This window comes from Ananas comosus, linkage group 18 (assembly GCF_001540865.1).
Source record: "Ananas comosus cultivar F153 linkage group 18, ASM154086v1, whole genome shotgun sequence".
NCBI lineage: Eukaryota > Viridiplantae > Streptophyta > Magnoliopsida > Poales > Bromeliaceae > Ananas > Ananas comosus.
This window is the reverse complement of record NC_033638.1, coordinates 10,381,645-10,399,304: the sequence shown is the minus strand read 5'-3', so window position 1 is coordinate 10,399,304 and position 17,660 is coordinate 10,381,645. Positions and strand designations below refer to the sequence as shown.

The window sequence follows — 17,660 nt, the reverse complement described above, 5'->3', positions numbered from 1 at the left end:
AATAAATTTCAAAAGTAAATTAAATGAAAATAATTACAACATAAAATTTAAAAACTAACAGAAATTAGAATTGAATTTGAATTAAAGCGAATTAAAACTTTTGCATGAAATCAAATTTAAAGTAAATTTATTGAACAAAATTAAATTCAAACTTAAAACTTTTGATATTTCAATTTACATTTAAAATGAAAGTTTTGAAACCGAAATTTAAATTTAAAATATGAATTTAAATTTAAAATCATATTCAAAATTTTGATTTTAAATCTTTAAATTTGAATTTAAAATTTAAATTTGAATTTAAGATTTGATTTCGATTCTAAATTTGAATTTAAACTTCGAATCAAATTCACATTTTGAATTTGAAATTTCAAATCGAAGTTTGAAATTAAATTAGAATTTAGAATTCCAAATGTGAATTTGAATTTAAAACTTAAAATTTAAAATTAAATACAAAATCGGAATTTGAATTCCAATTTAAATTTGAATTCAAAATCAAAATTTAAATATAAAATTTAAATCTTAAATTAATTTTTTTTTGAATTTATAAATTTAATTGGTTAATTACACTATTGGTCCTCAACCTTTGCACTATTTTTCACTTTGGTCCCCAACCTTTTTTTTCTTGCAATCCGCTAACACAGCGCCACCGTGGCGCGGACATGGTGCCTCTATGGTGCTGACGTGGAGATGACGTGGCATTTTTCGTCAATTTTAATGGCTAACTAACGGCTGTGACTTAATTGAAATGAAATCAAAAGATTAGGGAATTGATTGAAAAGAAAAAAAGGTTGGGAACCAAATTGAAAAACAATGTAAAGGTTAGGAACCATTGGTGTAATTAACCCTATATATATATTATATTTATTTATATATATATATATATTATATATATATATATATTATATATATAGAATGTAGAACTGTAATACCTATTAAATAGTTAAAACCTCTTTTTGCTAATCCAAGGTTTTAACCCCTAGGGATTGAAAAATTGTAGGGTTAGGATGAATACTAGTAGTTTAGAAGTTGAGTGGTTCCCCCTAGGGTTTGACTGGTCCCTAGGGTTTTTGAGTGGTCCCTCACTGGGGTTTATAGTATTTAATCCAATGGTTAAAAATGATGAAGAGGTTGATCCAAAGGCCTAAAACTGGTAAGCAACAATGGAAATTTTGCTATTAATAGTAGCCCAGTCCAAACACTCCATAATAGAATTAAGGCTTGGAATACTATTAAGTAACGTTCCTTATTTATTGCTATCAAGTATTATATCCACAATGGATGAAAAATTCTAGGGAATATACCGATTAGATTTAGTCGGTATAAGTTTAGATGAGAAGGTCCTACACATAAAAAGGTTTGAGGTAGGAAAATCCACTTTGGGGATTATTGTTTTATCCAATGGTTAGAAAATAATAAAAATTGATCCAAAAGGCTTAAACAGTATAGCAACAATGGGGGGATTTTTGCTACTAATAGGTAGTCCCAAGTCCCAAACTTCTATATATAATCAAACCACCACACACCACACCCACACCACATATATATATTATAATATATATATATAATATACTGAGGGGGGGGAGAGAGAAGAGAGAGAAGAGAGAGGAGAAGGGAGAGAGAGAGAGAAGAGTCAGGGGCTGTTGTGCCTCTCCAGGAGCAACGGAGGGCCTCCCCGGTTTGCTCCCTGAGCCTTTTTGGATGGGGTGGGAATTTTTCAAGAATCGACGATCCGGCTTCCGTTAAGACTTGAAATCCTAGCCGGCATTTGGGAATTTTCTAGAAAATAATTTTTGTTTGGAATTTTTAATATCATTTAAATTTTTTTATAATTTTAATGGTTGAAAGTGGTCCCTCAACTGGGTTTATAGTATTTTAATAATCAATTGGGTTAGGGAAATGATAAAAGAGTTGATCCAAAGGGCTAAAAAACTTAGCAAAACAATGTGAAAATTTTGCTATTATAGTACCCCAGTCCAACTCATATAGAATTAGGCTTGGAATACCATTAATAAGTAAAACGTTCTTTTTTGCTATCAAGTTTTTTTAACCCCTTGGGTTGAAAAAATATTCCTAGGGTAAAGGATGATATTAGTCGGTTTTAGGAAAGTTGAGTGGTCTCCTAGGTTTGGAAGTGGTCCCCACCTGGTTCTATAAGTATTTAATCCAATGGGGTTTTAGAAATAATGGAAAAAGAATTGAATCCAAAGGCCTTAAAAAAACTGGTAGCCAACAATGGGATTTTGGCTTTACTAATAGTAGTTCCAGTCCCCCCAACTCTATATATATAATACACACCAACACAACAACACCACACACCATATATATGGATATATATTACTATACTATATATATTAGAGAGAGAAGAGAGAGGAGAGAGAAGAGAAGAGAGGAGAGAAGAGAGAGAGAGCAGGGCTGCTGTGCTCTCAGGAGCACGGAGGCCTCCGTGCTCCTGAGCCGTTTTTGATGGTGGAATTTTCAAATCGACGATCGGCTCCGTTAGACTTGATCTAGCGCATTTGGAAGTTTCTAGAAAATAATTTTTGTGATTTTTTTATATCATTTACCTAGTGATTGAAAGGATTCAAAATTTATAATTTTTAATGGTTGATATCTGTCGTTTTCAAGTTTAACGGTGTAGAAGTATTCAAATCAGATGAAATTTTGATACAAAATTCTTTATACTATCTACAACAAAATCAATATTTCTGATCGAAAATTTTAGTGCTATATCACCACTTTTTATTGGATTTTTATTTTCAGCCGTTAAATGATTTTGAATCATTTCGATTGCTAGGTAAATGATATCGAAAATTCGCAAAAATTATTTTCTAGAAACTTCAAATACGCTAAATCAAATTTAACGGAGCCGATCGTTAATTCGGAAACTCCATCATCGAAAACGGCTCAGGAGCACGGAGGCCTCCGTGCTCCTGAGAGCACAGCAGCCTGGCTCTATATATATGTGTGTGTGTGTGTGGGTCTTGTGTGCTATTAGGAGCACGGAGGTCTTTGTGCTCCTAAGCTGTTTTCGATGATGGAGCTTCCGAATCGACGATCGGCTCCATTAGACTTGATCTTACATATTTGAGGCATCTAGAAAATAAATTTTGTGACTTTTCGATATCATTTATCTAACGATTGAAAGGGTTCAAAATCAACGGCTGAAAATAAAATCTCAAAAAAAATGGTGATATAACATTAAAATTTTCGATCAAAGATATTGATCTTGCTGTAAATAGTATAAAGAATTTTCTATCAAAATTTTATCTGATTTGAATACTTCTATACCGTTAAACTTGCAAACGGTATACATCAACCATTAAAAATTGCTGATTTTGAACCCTTTTGATCGCTAGAAAAATGATACCGAAAAATCACAAAAGTTATTTTCTAGATGGTTCAAATACACTAAATCAAGTCTAACGGAGCCGATCGTTGATTCGAAAGCTCCATCATCGAAAACGTCTTAGGAGCACGGATAAGAGCACGAAGACCTTCGTGCTTCTAATAGCATACAAGACCTGCTCTCTTTCTCTCTCTCTCTCTTTCTATATATATATATATATATATATATATATATATATATATATATATATATATATATATAGAGGTTAGGACTACTATACTCTTATAAGTATAGAACCCTTCATACTCATAAGTTGTTTTCAATGATTAAGCTTCTAAATCGACGATTCACTTCGTTAAATATGATCTAAAATATTTGAAACTTCTAGAAAATAAATTTCGTAATTTTTCGAAATCATAATAAAGTTCATCAAGCGGATATAAAATAAACAATCAAAATCGAACGACGTCTTAAAAATAGATGATCGGATCCTTCAATTTTAGATCGGAGTTATTAATCTTTATCTATATAGTGAATAAAATTTTCTATCGAAAATTCAACCGATTTCGATTCTTTTACACCGTTAAACTAGCAAATATTCCATACTGGCCGTTAAAAATTGTCAATTTTGTGACTTTTTGATCGTAAGGTAAATGATGTTGAAAAATTATAAAATTTGATTTCTAGACGTTTTAAATGCTTTAGATAACATTTAATGGTGTGGATCGTCGATTCGAAAACTCTATCATCAAAAATCACTTATGAGTACGAATGTGATCATACTCATAAGAGTATAATAGCCGGACTATATATATATCCTCCTTTCACAATTTTAAATTTCTTATATTAAGTCTCCTTGATTTAGTTTATCCCAGCGCCATAGTCCAACCAAAATGTTTCACTTGGGATTGTCATCGAATTTGGCATACCCTCCTAAACCTTTGTTCCTCTTAAGCTTACAGTACAAACTTGTTCCTCTAAAAAGGGGAGAATTTTTTAGTTATGGACAAAACAAGATACGTTCCCTACACGTTTCAAATGCATTAATCATGTTACGTACGTCTCCAGAAGTAAAAATGGTTTTGAGTACATTGCTCAATAATTAGAGAATTTTTAAGTACTTATACAAATGGACTTCCACATTGCCAGTTATTCTGTTACTATGCAATAACATATGAATTAATAAGTGTATAAGATGAATTAATAAGCCTCCGTTTGGTTCGGGGTTAAGGAAAAAGTAGCTATTCCAGGGATAGAGTTAAGTTCAGGGTTAAAGTGGGGTTAAAGTTTTTTTGTGTTTGGTTGGGGGTTGGAGTTAGTCTAGAATAATGAAAAATAGTGTTTGGTTGGGTAGGTGGGATAAAAAGATAGTGATTGATAAAGAAGAATGATGATTGGTTGGAGTATGTGTGATAAGAAAGATAGTGAGTTATTATGAATAGAAAATAGTGTTTGGTTGGAGTTTGATGGGGTTAGGTGGGGTTAGCTAACCCGGGATAATTTATTTGAGGTGAGGTTAGGTGGGGTTAGCTAATCCCACCTATTTTTTAGGGTGTTTGGGGAGGTTAAGGGGTTATTCCACCCCTTAACCCCCCAACCAAACAAGAGCTAAGTGTTCTTATACGTACCTCTTTACACCACTTTTTATACTCAAAGCAACCTTTGCTATTCTCTCAAGTTCGCTAATTGCAACAAAACAAAAATATAAGATAATTAATTAGATTTCATCAAATGTACTGATAACGGCCTTCGATGCATTCTTTTGCCTATATAGATGTATACTAATCAGGCAGTGTCATAGCGAGAAAAAGAATATATATGAGTGAAATAATTTTTGAGATACTCACATGTGTTTGATATAATCCAAGTATATTTGTAAATAAATGATTTTACTACCATATATTTGTCATATTGAATCTTTTTTTTAGGATGTTATATAATACTGAATCCTCTTTTCGACTGCATACAATATAGTATTCTACTCACAAGAGGTGTGTTTCTATCACATGTAGAATATTATCTAGTACAGTAAATTTTTATCCTCAAGAAATTTTTAGATTAAATTTCAAACGCCATATATGCATATTTGCTGATTTGATTCTTGGAGTTTCTTATGTGTTAATTATAATAGGTTCGTATTAGTATGGGGTGGGATAATGAAATCTACAGTAATGGTTACATTTATTTATTATTTGAAGTGGGGTGAATAATGAGGCCGATTAAAAAATTAAAAAAATGACCGATTCTTAACTGGCTTGGTCTATGATGACGTGGTAGAGGGAGTTTTAGACAATAGTTTTCACGGTGGGCCCCCACGAGCCATACTATTTGGTGCCGTCCAGCAAATTTTCGCTGTCACGTTAATCGGACGGCCGAAAATTGATCTAACTGTATTGCCGACCTACGGTGCCCATTTATAGATTACTCCAATCGAGCGGCCTTGATCGACTCTGGTCAAAGTCAATACGCACGTTTAGAACCTTCTCGCACTCTCTAGAACCGTGGAACGATCAGCCCGTTCCACTAATTTGGCTACAAGACCGCCTCAAAATCCGTCCAGATCAAATCCAACGGTCGGGATCCATCAAAGGCTTCGGTGTAAAGCGCCTCGACGAAACTATATATACTCCCTCATACTCTGCTTTGCTCCTCCTCCTCTAACTATTTTAGGTTATTTATCCGCCGCCTCCGCCGCGACGGATCTGTTCTCCTCATCTTCTTCGTTTCCTTCTTCGTCTTTTTCGTAGATCCCATTTGTAGATCGAACATGGCGGGGAAAGGCGAGGGACCGGCGATCGGGATCGACCTCGGCACCACCTATTCGTGCGTGGGGGTGTGGCAACACGATCGCGTGGAGATCATCGCCAACGACCAGGGGAATCGCACCACACCGTCCTATGTCGCCTTCACCGACAGTGAGCGCCTCATCGGCGACGCCGCGAAGAACCAGGTCGCCATGAACCCCACCAACACCGTCTTCGGTGAGTTCTCTCGATCTCTCGCATCTCTGTTCGGTAGATCTGTAATCCTCAGTGTGTTACTCGGTGTGATTTGTGATGGATCTGCGTTTTTTAGTAGCTATTTGTGTGTCTCTTTGTGATTCTAATGGTAGATCTGGTGAAAAAGTCGCTGATGTTTCTGGACCAATGCGTTTTGTCTTGTTTTCATTTGCTTATATAGTATATCTGGACTAGAAGTGTGTAACTTCGAGCTTGTTGATCATTTAATTGTATCGTAAGCACGTCTGTTGTGCAGATCAGAGATTGGGTGAACCCGTCTCTTCAAATTTTATGCCCCTTTTGTGGTATTTTCGTAGATCTGAAGGTTTTAAAATAGCGACGGGTTGACTTTTGTCTGAGATAGGGTTGCCTTGCATCGATCTGTCTTTCCATTATCGATTTAATGTATTGATCGATATGCTGTTTCATGGTCTGGATCTGTTCTCCTAACAGTCGATTTGATATGTGTGGTTGTTGTATTGTGGTAGTTACCTTTTGTCGCACTCTCTTTTGGTCTGTAATTGGGATCTGTTTTTGGGCGTTTTCCTTTTCCAATAATTCCAAGTAAACAAAGTTGATTAGTTCTGTGGATCCTTACTTTGTAATTTATAGAATTATAGATGGCATATGTGCTTACTCGATCCACTTATCTTGAATGAGAGATAAGGGAATATGTTTTTCATTCCTCCATATGGGAGAAGGAAAATGTGTTCACTCAATAAATACTAGAATTAGTAGCGAATATGAAAATGTTTCCTCCTCATCTTAGTGCAAAGATTGTCGCAGAGAACTCACTGTATAGAAAGTTGCTTTTTTAATATGTTAATTATGCCATCTTCCTGTAGAATAGTAGTCGCAAAACTACATAATTTTGCATTTCAGATGTTTCATATTTGTGGTTTTAATTAATGGTACCTAAGTATACTGCATGCATATTTCTCAGCTGTTGTTCATGTATGCTGGTCTCTTAGCATATTCACAATTACTAATTTTTTCGCCTAAATTTCTTTCCTTTCTAAATGTTTCTCAAGCTATAGTGTACATGCAAATGCTCTTTGCAATAGAGGCTTCTCCGTTTCCAATAGTTCTTTTGAAGCGATTAGTGTTGCTCGGCTACTTTGTCTTGCATCTTGCACCAATTTTAGCTTGTCATAGATCCATAAATTCTAACAGCTATTGCATTGCTTGTATGCTGTTTCAGATGCAAAACGTCTAATTGGGAGGCGGTTCAGTGACGCCCCTGTCCAAAGCGACATGAAATTGTGGCCCTTCAAGGTCATTGCAGGACCTGGGGACAAGCCCATGATTGTGGTGCAGCACAAGGGTGAAGAGAAGCAATTCGCAGCTGAGGAGATCTCCTCAATGGTTCTGATGAAGATGCGCGAGATTGCTGAGGCCTATCTTGGTTCCACCATCAAGAACGCCGTTGTCACCGTCCCTGCCTACTTCAACGACTCTCAGCGGCAGGCCACTAAAGATGCAGGTGTCATTGCCGGCCTCAATGTCATGCGTATTATTAATGAACCCACAGCGGCTGCTATTGCCTATGGGCTTGACAAGAAGGCCACCAGTGTTGGAGAGAAGAACGTTCTCATCTTCGACTTAGGAGGCGGCACCTTTGATGTCTCCCTCCTTACCATTGAAGAGGGGATCTTCGAGGTGAAGGCCACAGCTGGTGACACGCATCTCGGTGGCGAGGACTTTGACAACCGCATGGTGAACCACTTTGTTCAAGAGTTCAAGAGGAAACACAAGAAGGACATCAGTGGAAACCCTAGGTCTCTGAGAAGGCTGAGGACAGCCTGTGAGAGAGCGAAGAGGACTCTCTCCTCGACTGCCCAAACCACAATCGAGATTGATTCTTTGTACGAAGGCATTGATTTCTACTCACCCATTACCCGTGCCAGGTTTGAGGAGCTGAACATGGACCTGTTCAGGAAGTGTATGGAGCCCGTGGAGAAGTGCTTGAGAGATGCCAAGATGGACAAGAGCTCTGTTCATGACGTTGTGCTTGTCGGTGGGTCCACCAGAATCCCACGTGTCCAGCAGCTGCTGCAGGACTTCTTCAATGGGAAGGAGCTCTGCAAGAGCATCAACCCCGATGAGGCTGTTGCTTATGGTGCTGCGGTCCAAGCCGCGATTTTAAGCGGCGAGGGCAACGAGAAAGTTCAGGATCTATTACTGTTGGACGTCACCCCTCTCTCCCTTGGGTTGGAGACAGCTGGCGGTGTGATGACCGTTTTGATCCCGAGAAACACCACAATTCCCACCAAGAAGGAGCAGGTCTTCTCCACCTACTCCGATAACCAGCCTGGTGTCCTAATTCAGGTCTACGAAGGAGAAAGAACGCGGACCAGGGACAACAACCTTTTGGGGAAATTTGAGCTCTCCGGTATCCCACCTGCACCGAGAGGTGTGCCGCAGATCACGGTGTGCTTCGATATCGACGCCAATGGTATATTGAACGTCTCGGCAGAAGACAAGACGACCGGGCAGAAGAACAAGATCACGATCACTAATGACAAAGGAAGGCTCAGCAAGGACGAGATTGAGAAGATGGTGCAAGAGGCCGAGAAGTACAAGTCGGAGGACGAGGAGCATAAGAAGAAGGTTGAGGCGAAGAACGCGTTTGAGAACTACGCGTACAACATGAGGAACACCATCAAGGACGACAAGATTGCGTCCAAATTGGCTGCCACCGATAAGAAGAAGATTGAGGATGCGATCGAGCAGGCGATCCAATGGCTTGACAGCAACCAGCTGGCGGAGGCCGATGAGTTTGAGGACAAGATGAAGGAGCTCGAGAGCATCTGCAACCCAATTATTGCCAAGATGTACCAGGGTGCGGGTGCTGATATGGCGGGTGACATGGATGAAGACGGTCCTGCGGCTGGTGGGAGCAGCGGTGCTGGCCCCAAGATTGAAGAAGTTGATTAAGGAAATCTCCCGAGTTTAATCAGCATCAATTTTATTCTTAAATAACTGCTTGGGTTTGTCATAGCAGATCTCGTTGAATTATGTTTAGGTTCGGTCAGAATTTTGTTGGCCTTATATACGTTGAGCTCTTTTTCTTTTCCACTTTTCAATTTAACTGCAGATTGGATATTATTGGTACTAAGTTGAGATATTATTTAATATAAAGAGTAAGTTCTCTCGACATCTCTCTCTCTGTGTATCTTAACTGTTGGAGCAATGTTATATTACCAACAATGCTATGCCCGTTACTGAGAATAAATAAATAGTAAAGTAACTGCGTCCCTTGCATACAACTATTGCGATCCTATGTCTGATCGTGGGCATAGCATACCTGTTGGTCGATCAGCATGCTGCATTCATTATCACCATAGGGGAAAATTTCGAAACCCAGACACCCAGAAATGTTGTTGTTCAAATGCATCTTCTAACATCGACATAACAACAACGTGAGATCCAATGGACATTGATGGATCAAGTGGGATGGGGGGTTGCTGAAGTGTGGAAGAGAGGATAAGGTTGCTCAGCTAACCAACATTAAATACATTTCTATATCCTATCAAGCCCTTAATCAATTCGGATTAGGGCTCCTACTTAAGAGGCCAGATCTATCGAGCCAAGCTTATTATCTTCAATTTACCAGCACACATTTCGGATATGTTCTTTGTTTAAGGCTCGTTTGGTTTATCCATTTTAGATTCTAAAATCAAAATGAAATTCATTGATTCTAATTGTTATTGTTTGTTTCACAAAAATCAGAATTCCATTTTCTTTCCACTCAGGAATGAAAATTGTTCAATTCACTTATGAGCCAATCTGATTTGAATTTTAGATTGATTCGTTTCAGAATAAACTGCTAAGAAGTTTTCTCTCACAAACACCTCCATTACTTTTTCTTTTATCACCCTTCTTTTTCTTAATTAAAACCCTCTTTCAAAATCTTAGTATCTTAATTATCCATTTTGATTTCTATTTTAATAATACATTAAATATTTTTAAATAATTTGTTATTTTATTTTTTATTCAGAAGCAATTTTTTTTTTAAAAAAAAGATTGGTTTCAATCAAGGGCCAAACATGCCCTCGCATCTGCTTCACAAATCTAGCTTAACCCAAATCCAATCTAAAAACTTTTTTATAAAATAACCTTCTAAAAGTTTATTATTTGCAAAATAATCTTGCTAAAATTATATTTAAAAAACTAATCTCTTAAAGACAGTGAATGATTCACCGCCTTCATAAAGATCATAATTTTTCACAAAAACGGTAAATTATTATTCTATATTTCATATATAATCCTAACAACCACATAAATATTTCAATAAATTACATATAATTTTAACAATCTTAAAATTCTAATAATCTATCCATAAAATCCTAAGGTACCGTTTGGTTCGGATATAAGCAAGAACTAGCTATTACAGGAATAGGTACAAGTATGGGGATAAGAGAAATAGCGTTTGGATGAAAATTGGATTGTTCCCGAGGATAAGAAAAATATTAAGAAGTTTTATATAGAAAATGAAGGTGTTGGTAGGGATAACCGAGAACTACTATTCTCGGGTAAAAAATTAGCGTTTGGGTATTAAGGGGGGGATAAGGGCCTATTCCTATCCCTATCCCCTAACCAAACGGTGCTTTATACAATCAAAAAATTCTAATAATCTATCCGTACAATCGTAATAATCAAACACCATATATAATCTTAATTTGAAAATCCTAATAATATATCCATACAATCCTAACAATCAAAAAAATTCTAATAATTTATTCATATAATTCTAATAATTAAACAAAAATTTTAATATTTCACGCATAATCCTAACAACCTCACTTTTTTTTATTTTTCGTATAATCTACGTATAGTTTTAACAAACTTAATCTCTTTTCTAAAAAATTACAAAGAAGACGGTGAATTGTTCACCGCTTTAATGAATACGGTAAACGATTCACCGCCTTTAAAAGAACTAGAGGCTTTAATGCGGTGAATGATTCGCCGCGTTTTGAGGTTAAATCGGTTTGATTCGCGGCGTTTCGACGACGACATATACGTCCTGTTGTCGTCGGCGCCGACTTTAGCGCCCCCTACACGATAGATTCCCAAAACTAGTTAAATCCGGCATCCTATGCGCCGGATGTGGTGAAGTTCGCCTCTTGATTAAAAAAGCATGTTTAGGAGGAAGCGAACAGAGGAAGAAGCGATCAAAACATATTCCGATCTATCAAACACCAAAAAAAAAAAAAAAAAAAAAAAAATCGCGGCGATCGCTTCTATCCACAATGAGTTTCCTCTTCGGTAGTCGCAAAACCCCCGCAGGTAAATTTATTTTTGGATTATGGTATCCAGGGATTTTTGCGATATCTCTAGTATTTATTTGGTGATTCTCTCGATAATCATGTAGTATGATACTATGTTCCTATTGACTTTTGATGTTCACTTCTGTTTTTACTTTATATTTTGAGTTTTTTTTGGGGGGAATCTGGATGCGGCGTGTAGAGTTTGACTCTTTGATCCAAAAAGGAGTATTCGTTAATACTTGTTGCTGTGAGAGATCTTTGCTGCAATTTTTAGTTTTACTAGTAACTTATATTTTAGGGTTTTTTTTTGTATCTATTGTTATCCGAACGATTGATATGATTGGAAACTGATCAGCAATAGTCTTAAAATTACTACTCATGTGGATAGTGAAGATTAGGTGAACCATGACATGCATAATCGCAGGAGAGATAACGGAACAAATAAAGGATGGGAATTTAACACATTAAATTGTGGCTTTAGTGAAAATTATCGGACTTTTGGAACCAAGGGGACTAGCTCTTATATCGTGTTATTCAAACGATCAATCTGATAGGAAGCAGTTTAGAAATAGTCTTAAGATCTATGAGTTCAGATTTTTTTTTTTTTAATATATTTTTTAATGGGTTTTGTTGGATAATTGGCAGAGCTACTGCGGGAGAACAAGAGAATGCTGGACAGATCAATCAGAGAGATAGAGAGGGAGAGAATGGGGTTGCAAACGCAGGAAAAGAGACTTATTGTGGAGATCAAGAAAACAGCGAAGCAGGGCCAAATGGTAATTCATTTTATCATGCTATTCGTGCTTAGCTAATGGTTTTGTGTTGTTATGCTCATAGTGATACTCATTACTGCTTGTTAATGCTCCCTTCTGCTATTGATTGTTGTAATGCTATCCTTGTGGATTTTGGGGATTTATGTTTCCTTTAGACATAGCTCTTGTAATAACCCTACAAGCAAAATTATTCACTTGATTTTCGGCTTTACTAGTCTCTCTGTCAGATTCTTGTAAAAGAAGAGTTACTGTCAACCCCTTTCTCTTCCTTGTCAAATAAAAATAACTTGTCGGTGATGATAAAATCATATGCTGTTCATCCTTATTTCTATTACACAGGTCCTAAATGTTGCACATATCTTATATAAAAAAAAAAGAGCGAACGAAGATCTGCAACATTAGTGAGCGCAAATTCTATTCTAGAATTCTTACTGTATGTTGTGTATGGCTTGCTTCATGTTGGATCACAAGCTGTGCTTGTGAGCTTTTTAGATATATCTGCCTCTACATTTCAAATGGTTAAGTCAGAGTGGATAGCGCCATGTTGACTTTTCTTTTCTGCTTTTCCTTTTCTGTGTGAGGAGGAGGAGGAGGAAAGTGGGGGTGGGGTCGCATCTATCTATATTCTTCTGCTTCTCCTAGATTCTTAAGTTTTTCCTCTACTTTTTTTGCTGTTTGTTGAATGGATTGTAGTTGCAGTAGTATCATTATATTAAAAATTTATCTGTTGGTGTTTAATTGTAACAGGCAGCTGTAAAAGTGATGGCAAAGGACCTTATAAGAACACGGCATCAGATCACCAAGTTCTATGCACTCAAATCACAGCTTCAGGGAGTTTCTTTAAGAATTCAGGTAGGTTTTTTAAGTTTCACGTGCATTTTCTTGTTGTAATCGTGAAGCAGACGTCTCATTATCTGCTAGATTTTGATTTGACATCATGGCTTATTATTTTGTGTCAAATACTCTTTAGATAAGCAAATTGTCTTGTTATTGGTTGTTCAAATTTCTGATTGGTTTAATTGTAATTCAATTCATTTTACTTGTTACCTCTTCGGGTCTTCATAAGATTTTATGTTCTTTCATGCCTTTTTTCAGTTGTTCTGCTGAATGACTGGGAAGACAAAACCTGACACTTGATTGTCAAAGGTTCGGTTTTTATATGAATCACGCATGACACTGCGATTCTCCTAAACTTAAATCAATATAGCTTTCAATAGGATAGTGACAACGCATTACACCTATCTAAGCATTACTGAGTGGTGGGGCTCATGCCCCTGGCTTGGGGTTAATATATAGGTATTCGGAGGGTTTGGGTTGAGAGGCTTATGGGCAGATTCAGGGGGGCGGGGGGTGGAAGATGTAAGCTGACTTATGAATGTTATTTGTAAGTTCTGTTGTAGCAGCAGAATAACCTCTAAATATTCGTTTGCTGTAACCAATCCTTTCCAGTATTGGTTCTTTTGAAGTGCTGGTAGATAAGGGTGCTCAGGTCCATCACTAGAACTGTTTGATAAGCTAAAAAGAAGAATTGTAACCAAAAGATTCTAAGTGGTTGCTAAAAGCCCCTGTTTCATTTGGTGTAATACAGGCGCTAAAATCAACGCAAGCAATGGGCGAGGCCATGAGAGGTGTTACGAAGGCGATGGGGAAGATGAATAGGCAGATGAATCTACCAGCATTGCAGCGGATAATGCTAGAGTTTGAGAGACAGAATGAGAGGATGGAATTGGTCAGCGAGGTGATGGGAGATGCTATAGACGATGCCTTGGAAGGGGATGAGGAGGAGGAAGAGACAGAAGAACTAGTCAACCAAGTCCTTGATGAGATTGGTATTGACGTCAATGAAGAGGTGACCACTCTTACCTTAAAATTGAGTTTTAAGCAGATTTAGGTTTACTTCGATACCTCTTTACCTGTAGTTTATGCTGGAACCACTCTTACACCCTGTGATTGCTGCTTCTCTTACTCACTAGGACTTGATTCTAAAATGCTGTTTAAAATTGAGTACATCACAAACTCTGACTCGTTAAATTGTACAAATAGAATGGATCTATAGAATTAAGCAATCAAACCCCTAATGAAAGCATTTGAAAAGCCATGTAATTTTCACGTGCTTAATCTTAACAGTATTTAACTTCCAAGTTCTATCGAAAAATCAGAGCAGCAACTTCAGGATTGCACTTCAGGATTGCAAAGTTTTACAGTCGAAAAACGCTTGTTTGTAGACTAAAATTGGGCTATTACTGTCAAATGTGTTGATGGTGTAATGCTTTTTTTGTGTGTGTGTAGCTGGTCAAGGCACCGTCATCCGCCGTTGCGGCGCCAACAGCAGCTAATAAGGTTGCACAAGCTGAAATGAGCGGAAAGGTCAATGGCAGTATGGATGATGATCTACAGGCAAGGTTAGACAATCTTAGAAAGATGTAAATTTTCCATACAGAAGCTAAAGCATCACCGAGAAGGAAACCTATTCCCTGTACATAAAAGACACATTTCTGTCCTGAATCCTGATGACTTGCAAATGATGTGACTTTGTTAAAGATCTGTCATTGGGTGTTTATTTCATTTGCTTTCGTCATTTTGAGTGCGTAGAGTTTCTGGACTTGGTTAGAGATCTGTCATTGGGGGTTTACTTTATTTGCTTTTGTCATTTTGAGTGCATAGAGTTTCTGAATTGTTCCACAACACAAAATTGATTCTCTGATTGCAATTTACACTCTTGTTATGGCACCTGTTTACTAGTTTTCTTAGTTGACTGATCAGTTATTCGGTTTTAGATGAAAAATCAGGTCATTCGATGAGCTCAATAGCTCCATCATATATTCATACTTAGTGCGCTGCTTGTCCGGGCCGGTTCCGTTAAAACATTAAATAGAATTATTCGCAGAAGCATCTAAAGGATTTTTCATTAAAATCATCTTTATAGCTTTTCGGTGCAACACGGAACTGAAAATTTTGAGGGTTTTATTTTTGGGCATCTCATTTCGCAAGTGCGAATGTTGTGACTGTGCAAAAGTGAGATGTGGTCTAATGCTAGAGCCACATTATAATGTGTTTTCACAAGCAGTTAGTGGGCCTTATCGTTTGATTGAATGGTGCAAAATGGTGGGGCCATGTAATCAATCTCAAACACTGTAGGGTGTAGAAAGGGTGGATTTATGGCCCACATCACCACATGAAGTTCAATAATGTGTGTGGTAAAGAGGAAATGGTCACCCTAATCACGCAAAAGGAGATTTTGATGAGGTCATATGCATTATCTGATTGAGATCCCAACTCAAATTTTGAGTCAAAAGTAAGGAAACAGTTAATCTTAGTGCTTCAATCATTTGCGGATGCTGGTATAAAAAGCGTAAAGAGGTGATAGATATTTACCACTTCCTTTTTATTTTACACGTGTTAGTGTACTCAGCAGAAGCTTATTGTGAGAAGGAGGGCCACTTTTTAGGTGGACTATTGGTTAAGCATGATGCCTATTATTAATTCATTAGACCTTTGTTACCGAAAATATTATTACAAAAAAAATAATAAAACTCTCTTTTTACGGCGAAATGGTTTAATTCATTGTTAATCTCACTTTAAAAATAAACGAACTGTCCTTAAAGCAAGTGACAAAGGGCTTGATGGTTGGTACCTGAGATCCCAAGTTCGAATTCTAATTGATTCACATTTCTAGCTAAATTTATTTCTAAATAAATAAACGAAACGGATAGCGTTCCGTCTATCTCTCAAAAAAAAAAAGAAAAAAGAAAAAAAGAAACAGAGCTGCACAAGTGATTCAAAAACTCCTATATAAATTCACTTTTATCCCCAGAGATTGATACAGTGTGAGCTAATGAAAAAAACGCTAAAGTAAATAAGTTAATTTTTTTTTTAATCTTTTTGGAAATTAAAAGCTACACTTCCTACTTAACTGTCACGTCCAAAAAAAAGGAAAATGTTTCACGTCGGTGAAAAATTGATAAAAAAAAAAAGCTTAGAAGATAAAGGATGCCGTGAGAGAGTTTTCCTTGTAACCTCAGCCTCAATGAAGCTATTTAATAATAGGAGCCCAAATGGACTACTACTACTACTACTTCAGAATAGTTTAAAAAAGAGGGGAGGTTGAAGGGTCCCCATCTTTCCTCTCACTATCCTTCCTGATACAAAGCACTGTGTTGAGAAAGAGGCTTAAAAACCTCGTCCACATGTTACCTTGCATCTCAATGAGTGGTAGTTTTTCCCCTTTTTGTTTTCCCCCTCCACCCATTTAGTTATCATCTGAATCCGAATGCTGTAGCAACAGAGAAAGGCTTATCTTAGGATTGAACCTGTAGTTGATGATGATGACATCTCCATAATTCAGTGGAAAATTTGGGATCTTTCCATAATTTAATGTAAACAAATGTGAAGGGAAGTTCATGGTCGGCGGCAGTGCACTGGTTTCTCTGAATTGACGTGTACTTTGTACGTAGATATAAAAGTTTGGAGAAATTTCAAATACCTCTTCTGTAGTTTCGCACTTTCTTATTTTAGTACTATGTGGTTTCAAATGTATCAAGTTACTACCTTATGATTTCGTACTTTCTCACTTTAGTACCTTGTGGTTTCAAGTGTATCAAGTTAGTCCCATATTGTTTTATTTTTGTATCAAGTTAGTACCCTGTGGTTTTAATTTTCTTTTTTTATTATCCATTTCGGGATATATAATTTAACGAAATATTAAACCACATGGTACTAAAGTGAGAAAGTGCGAAACCACATTATACTAACTTGAAACACTTGAAACCATAAGGTACTAAAGTGAGAAGGTGCGAAACCACAGGGCACTAACTTGATACACTTTAAACCATAGGGTACTAAAGTGAGAAAGTGCGAAACCACAGAAAGGTTTTTGAAGTTTCCCCTAAAAGTTTTTTTTTTTTTTTTTGAGAGATATGTAGCACACTACCCGTTTCGTTTATTTTATTTAGAAATAAACTTAGCTGGAAATGTGAATCAATTAGGATTCGAACTTAAGATCTCGGATACCAACCACCAAATCCTTTACCATTTGCTCTAGAGATGGTCGGTCCCCCTAAAAGTTTTAATAATGACTAATCCTGGCATGTATGGAAGTAAAGTGAAAAGAAATGCAGGGTATGGCAATTATGGAAATAAATTATTAGATGTCAAAGGTTCATGTATCAAATTATACAAGAGATAATTTACATAGAATTTACATATTGCCTCCTACATATATTGTTTACCATCTCTATTGGTTTGCCGATGTTTTTCTGAAGTATGCAGAAAT

The 17,660-nt window shown here is 36.8% G+C and overlaps 2 protein-coding genes across 2 annotated transcripts; both read left to right on the top strand.

The window, feature by feature from the left end:
* Window positions 5,984-9,504, top strand: LOC109723973 (heat shock cognate 70 kDa protein 2-like). Its single transcript, XM_020252526.1, has 2 exons — window positions 5,984-6,327; window positions 7,547-9,504. Exons 1-2 carry the CDS (start codon window positions 6,114-6,116, stop codon window positions 9,280-9,282), a joined length of 1,950 nt encoding a protein of 649 aa, XP_020108115.1. The 5' UTR covers window positions 5,984-6,113; the 3' UTR covers window positions 9,283-9,504.
* On the top strand, window positions 11,338-15,102 carry LOC109723980 (vacuolar protein sorting-associated protein 2 homolog 1-like). Its single transcript, XM_020252536.1, has 5 exons — window positions 11,338-11,634; window positions 12,261-12,391; window positions 13,136-13,240; window positions 13,977-14,237; window positions 14,678-15,102. Exons 1-5 carry the CDS (start codon window positions 11,598-11,600, stop codon window positions 14,813-14,815), a joined length of 672 nt encoding a protein of 223 aa, XP_020108125.1. The 5' UTR covers window positions 11,338-11,597; the 3' UTR covers window positions 14,816-15,102.

Bases quoted from the DNA above. Each gene is read 5' to 3' on its own strand.
- LOC109723973 (XM_020252526.1), top strand. From the start codon at position 6,114: ATGGCGGGGAAAGGCGAGGGACCGGCGATCGGGATCGACCTCGGCACC. The intron at 6,328-7,546 runs GTGAGTTCTCTC...ATGCTGTTTCAG, and splicing joins CCCCACCAACACCGTCTTCG to ATGCAAAACGTCTAATTGGG.
- LOC109723980 (XM_020252536.1), top strand. From the start codon at position 11,598: ATGAGTTTCCTCTTCGGTAGTCGCAAAACCCCCGCAG. The intron at 13,241-13,976 runs GTAGGTTTTTTA...GGTGTAATACAG, and splicing joins GAGTTTCTTTAAGAATTCAG to GCGCTAAAATCAACGCAAGC. The intron at 14,238-14,677 runs GTGACCACTCTT...GTGTGTGTGTAG, and splicing joins GTATTGACGTCAATGAAGAG to CTGGTCAAGGCACCGTCATC.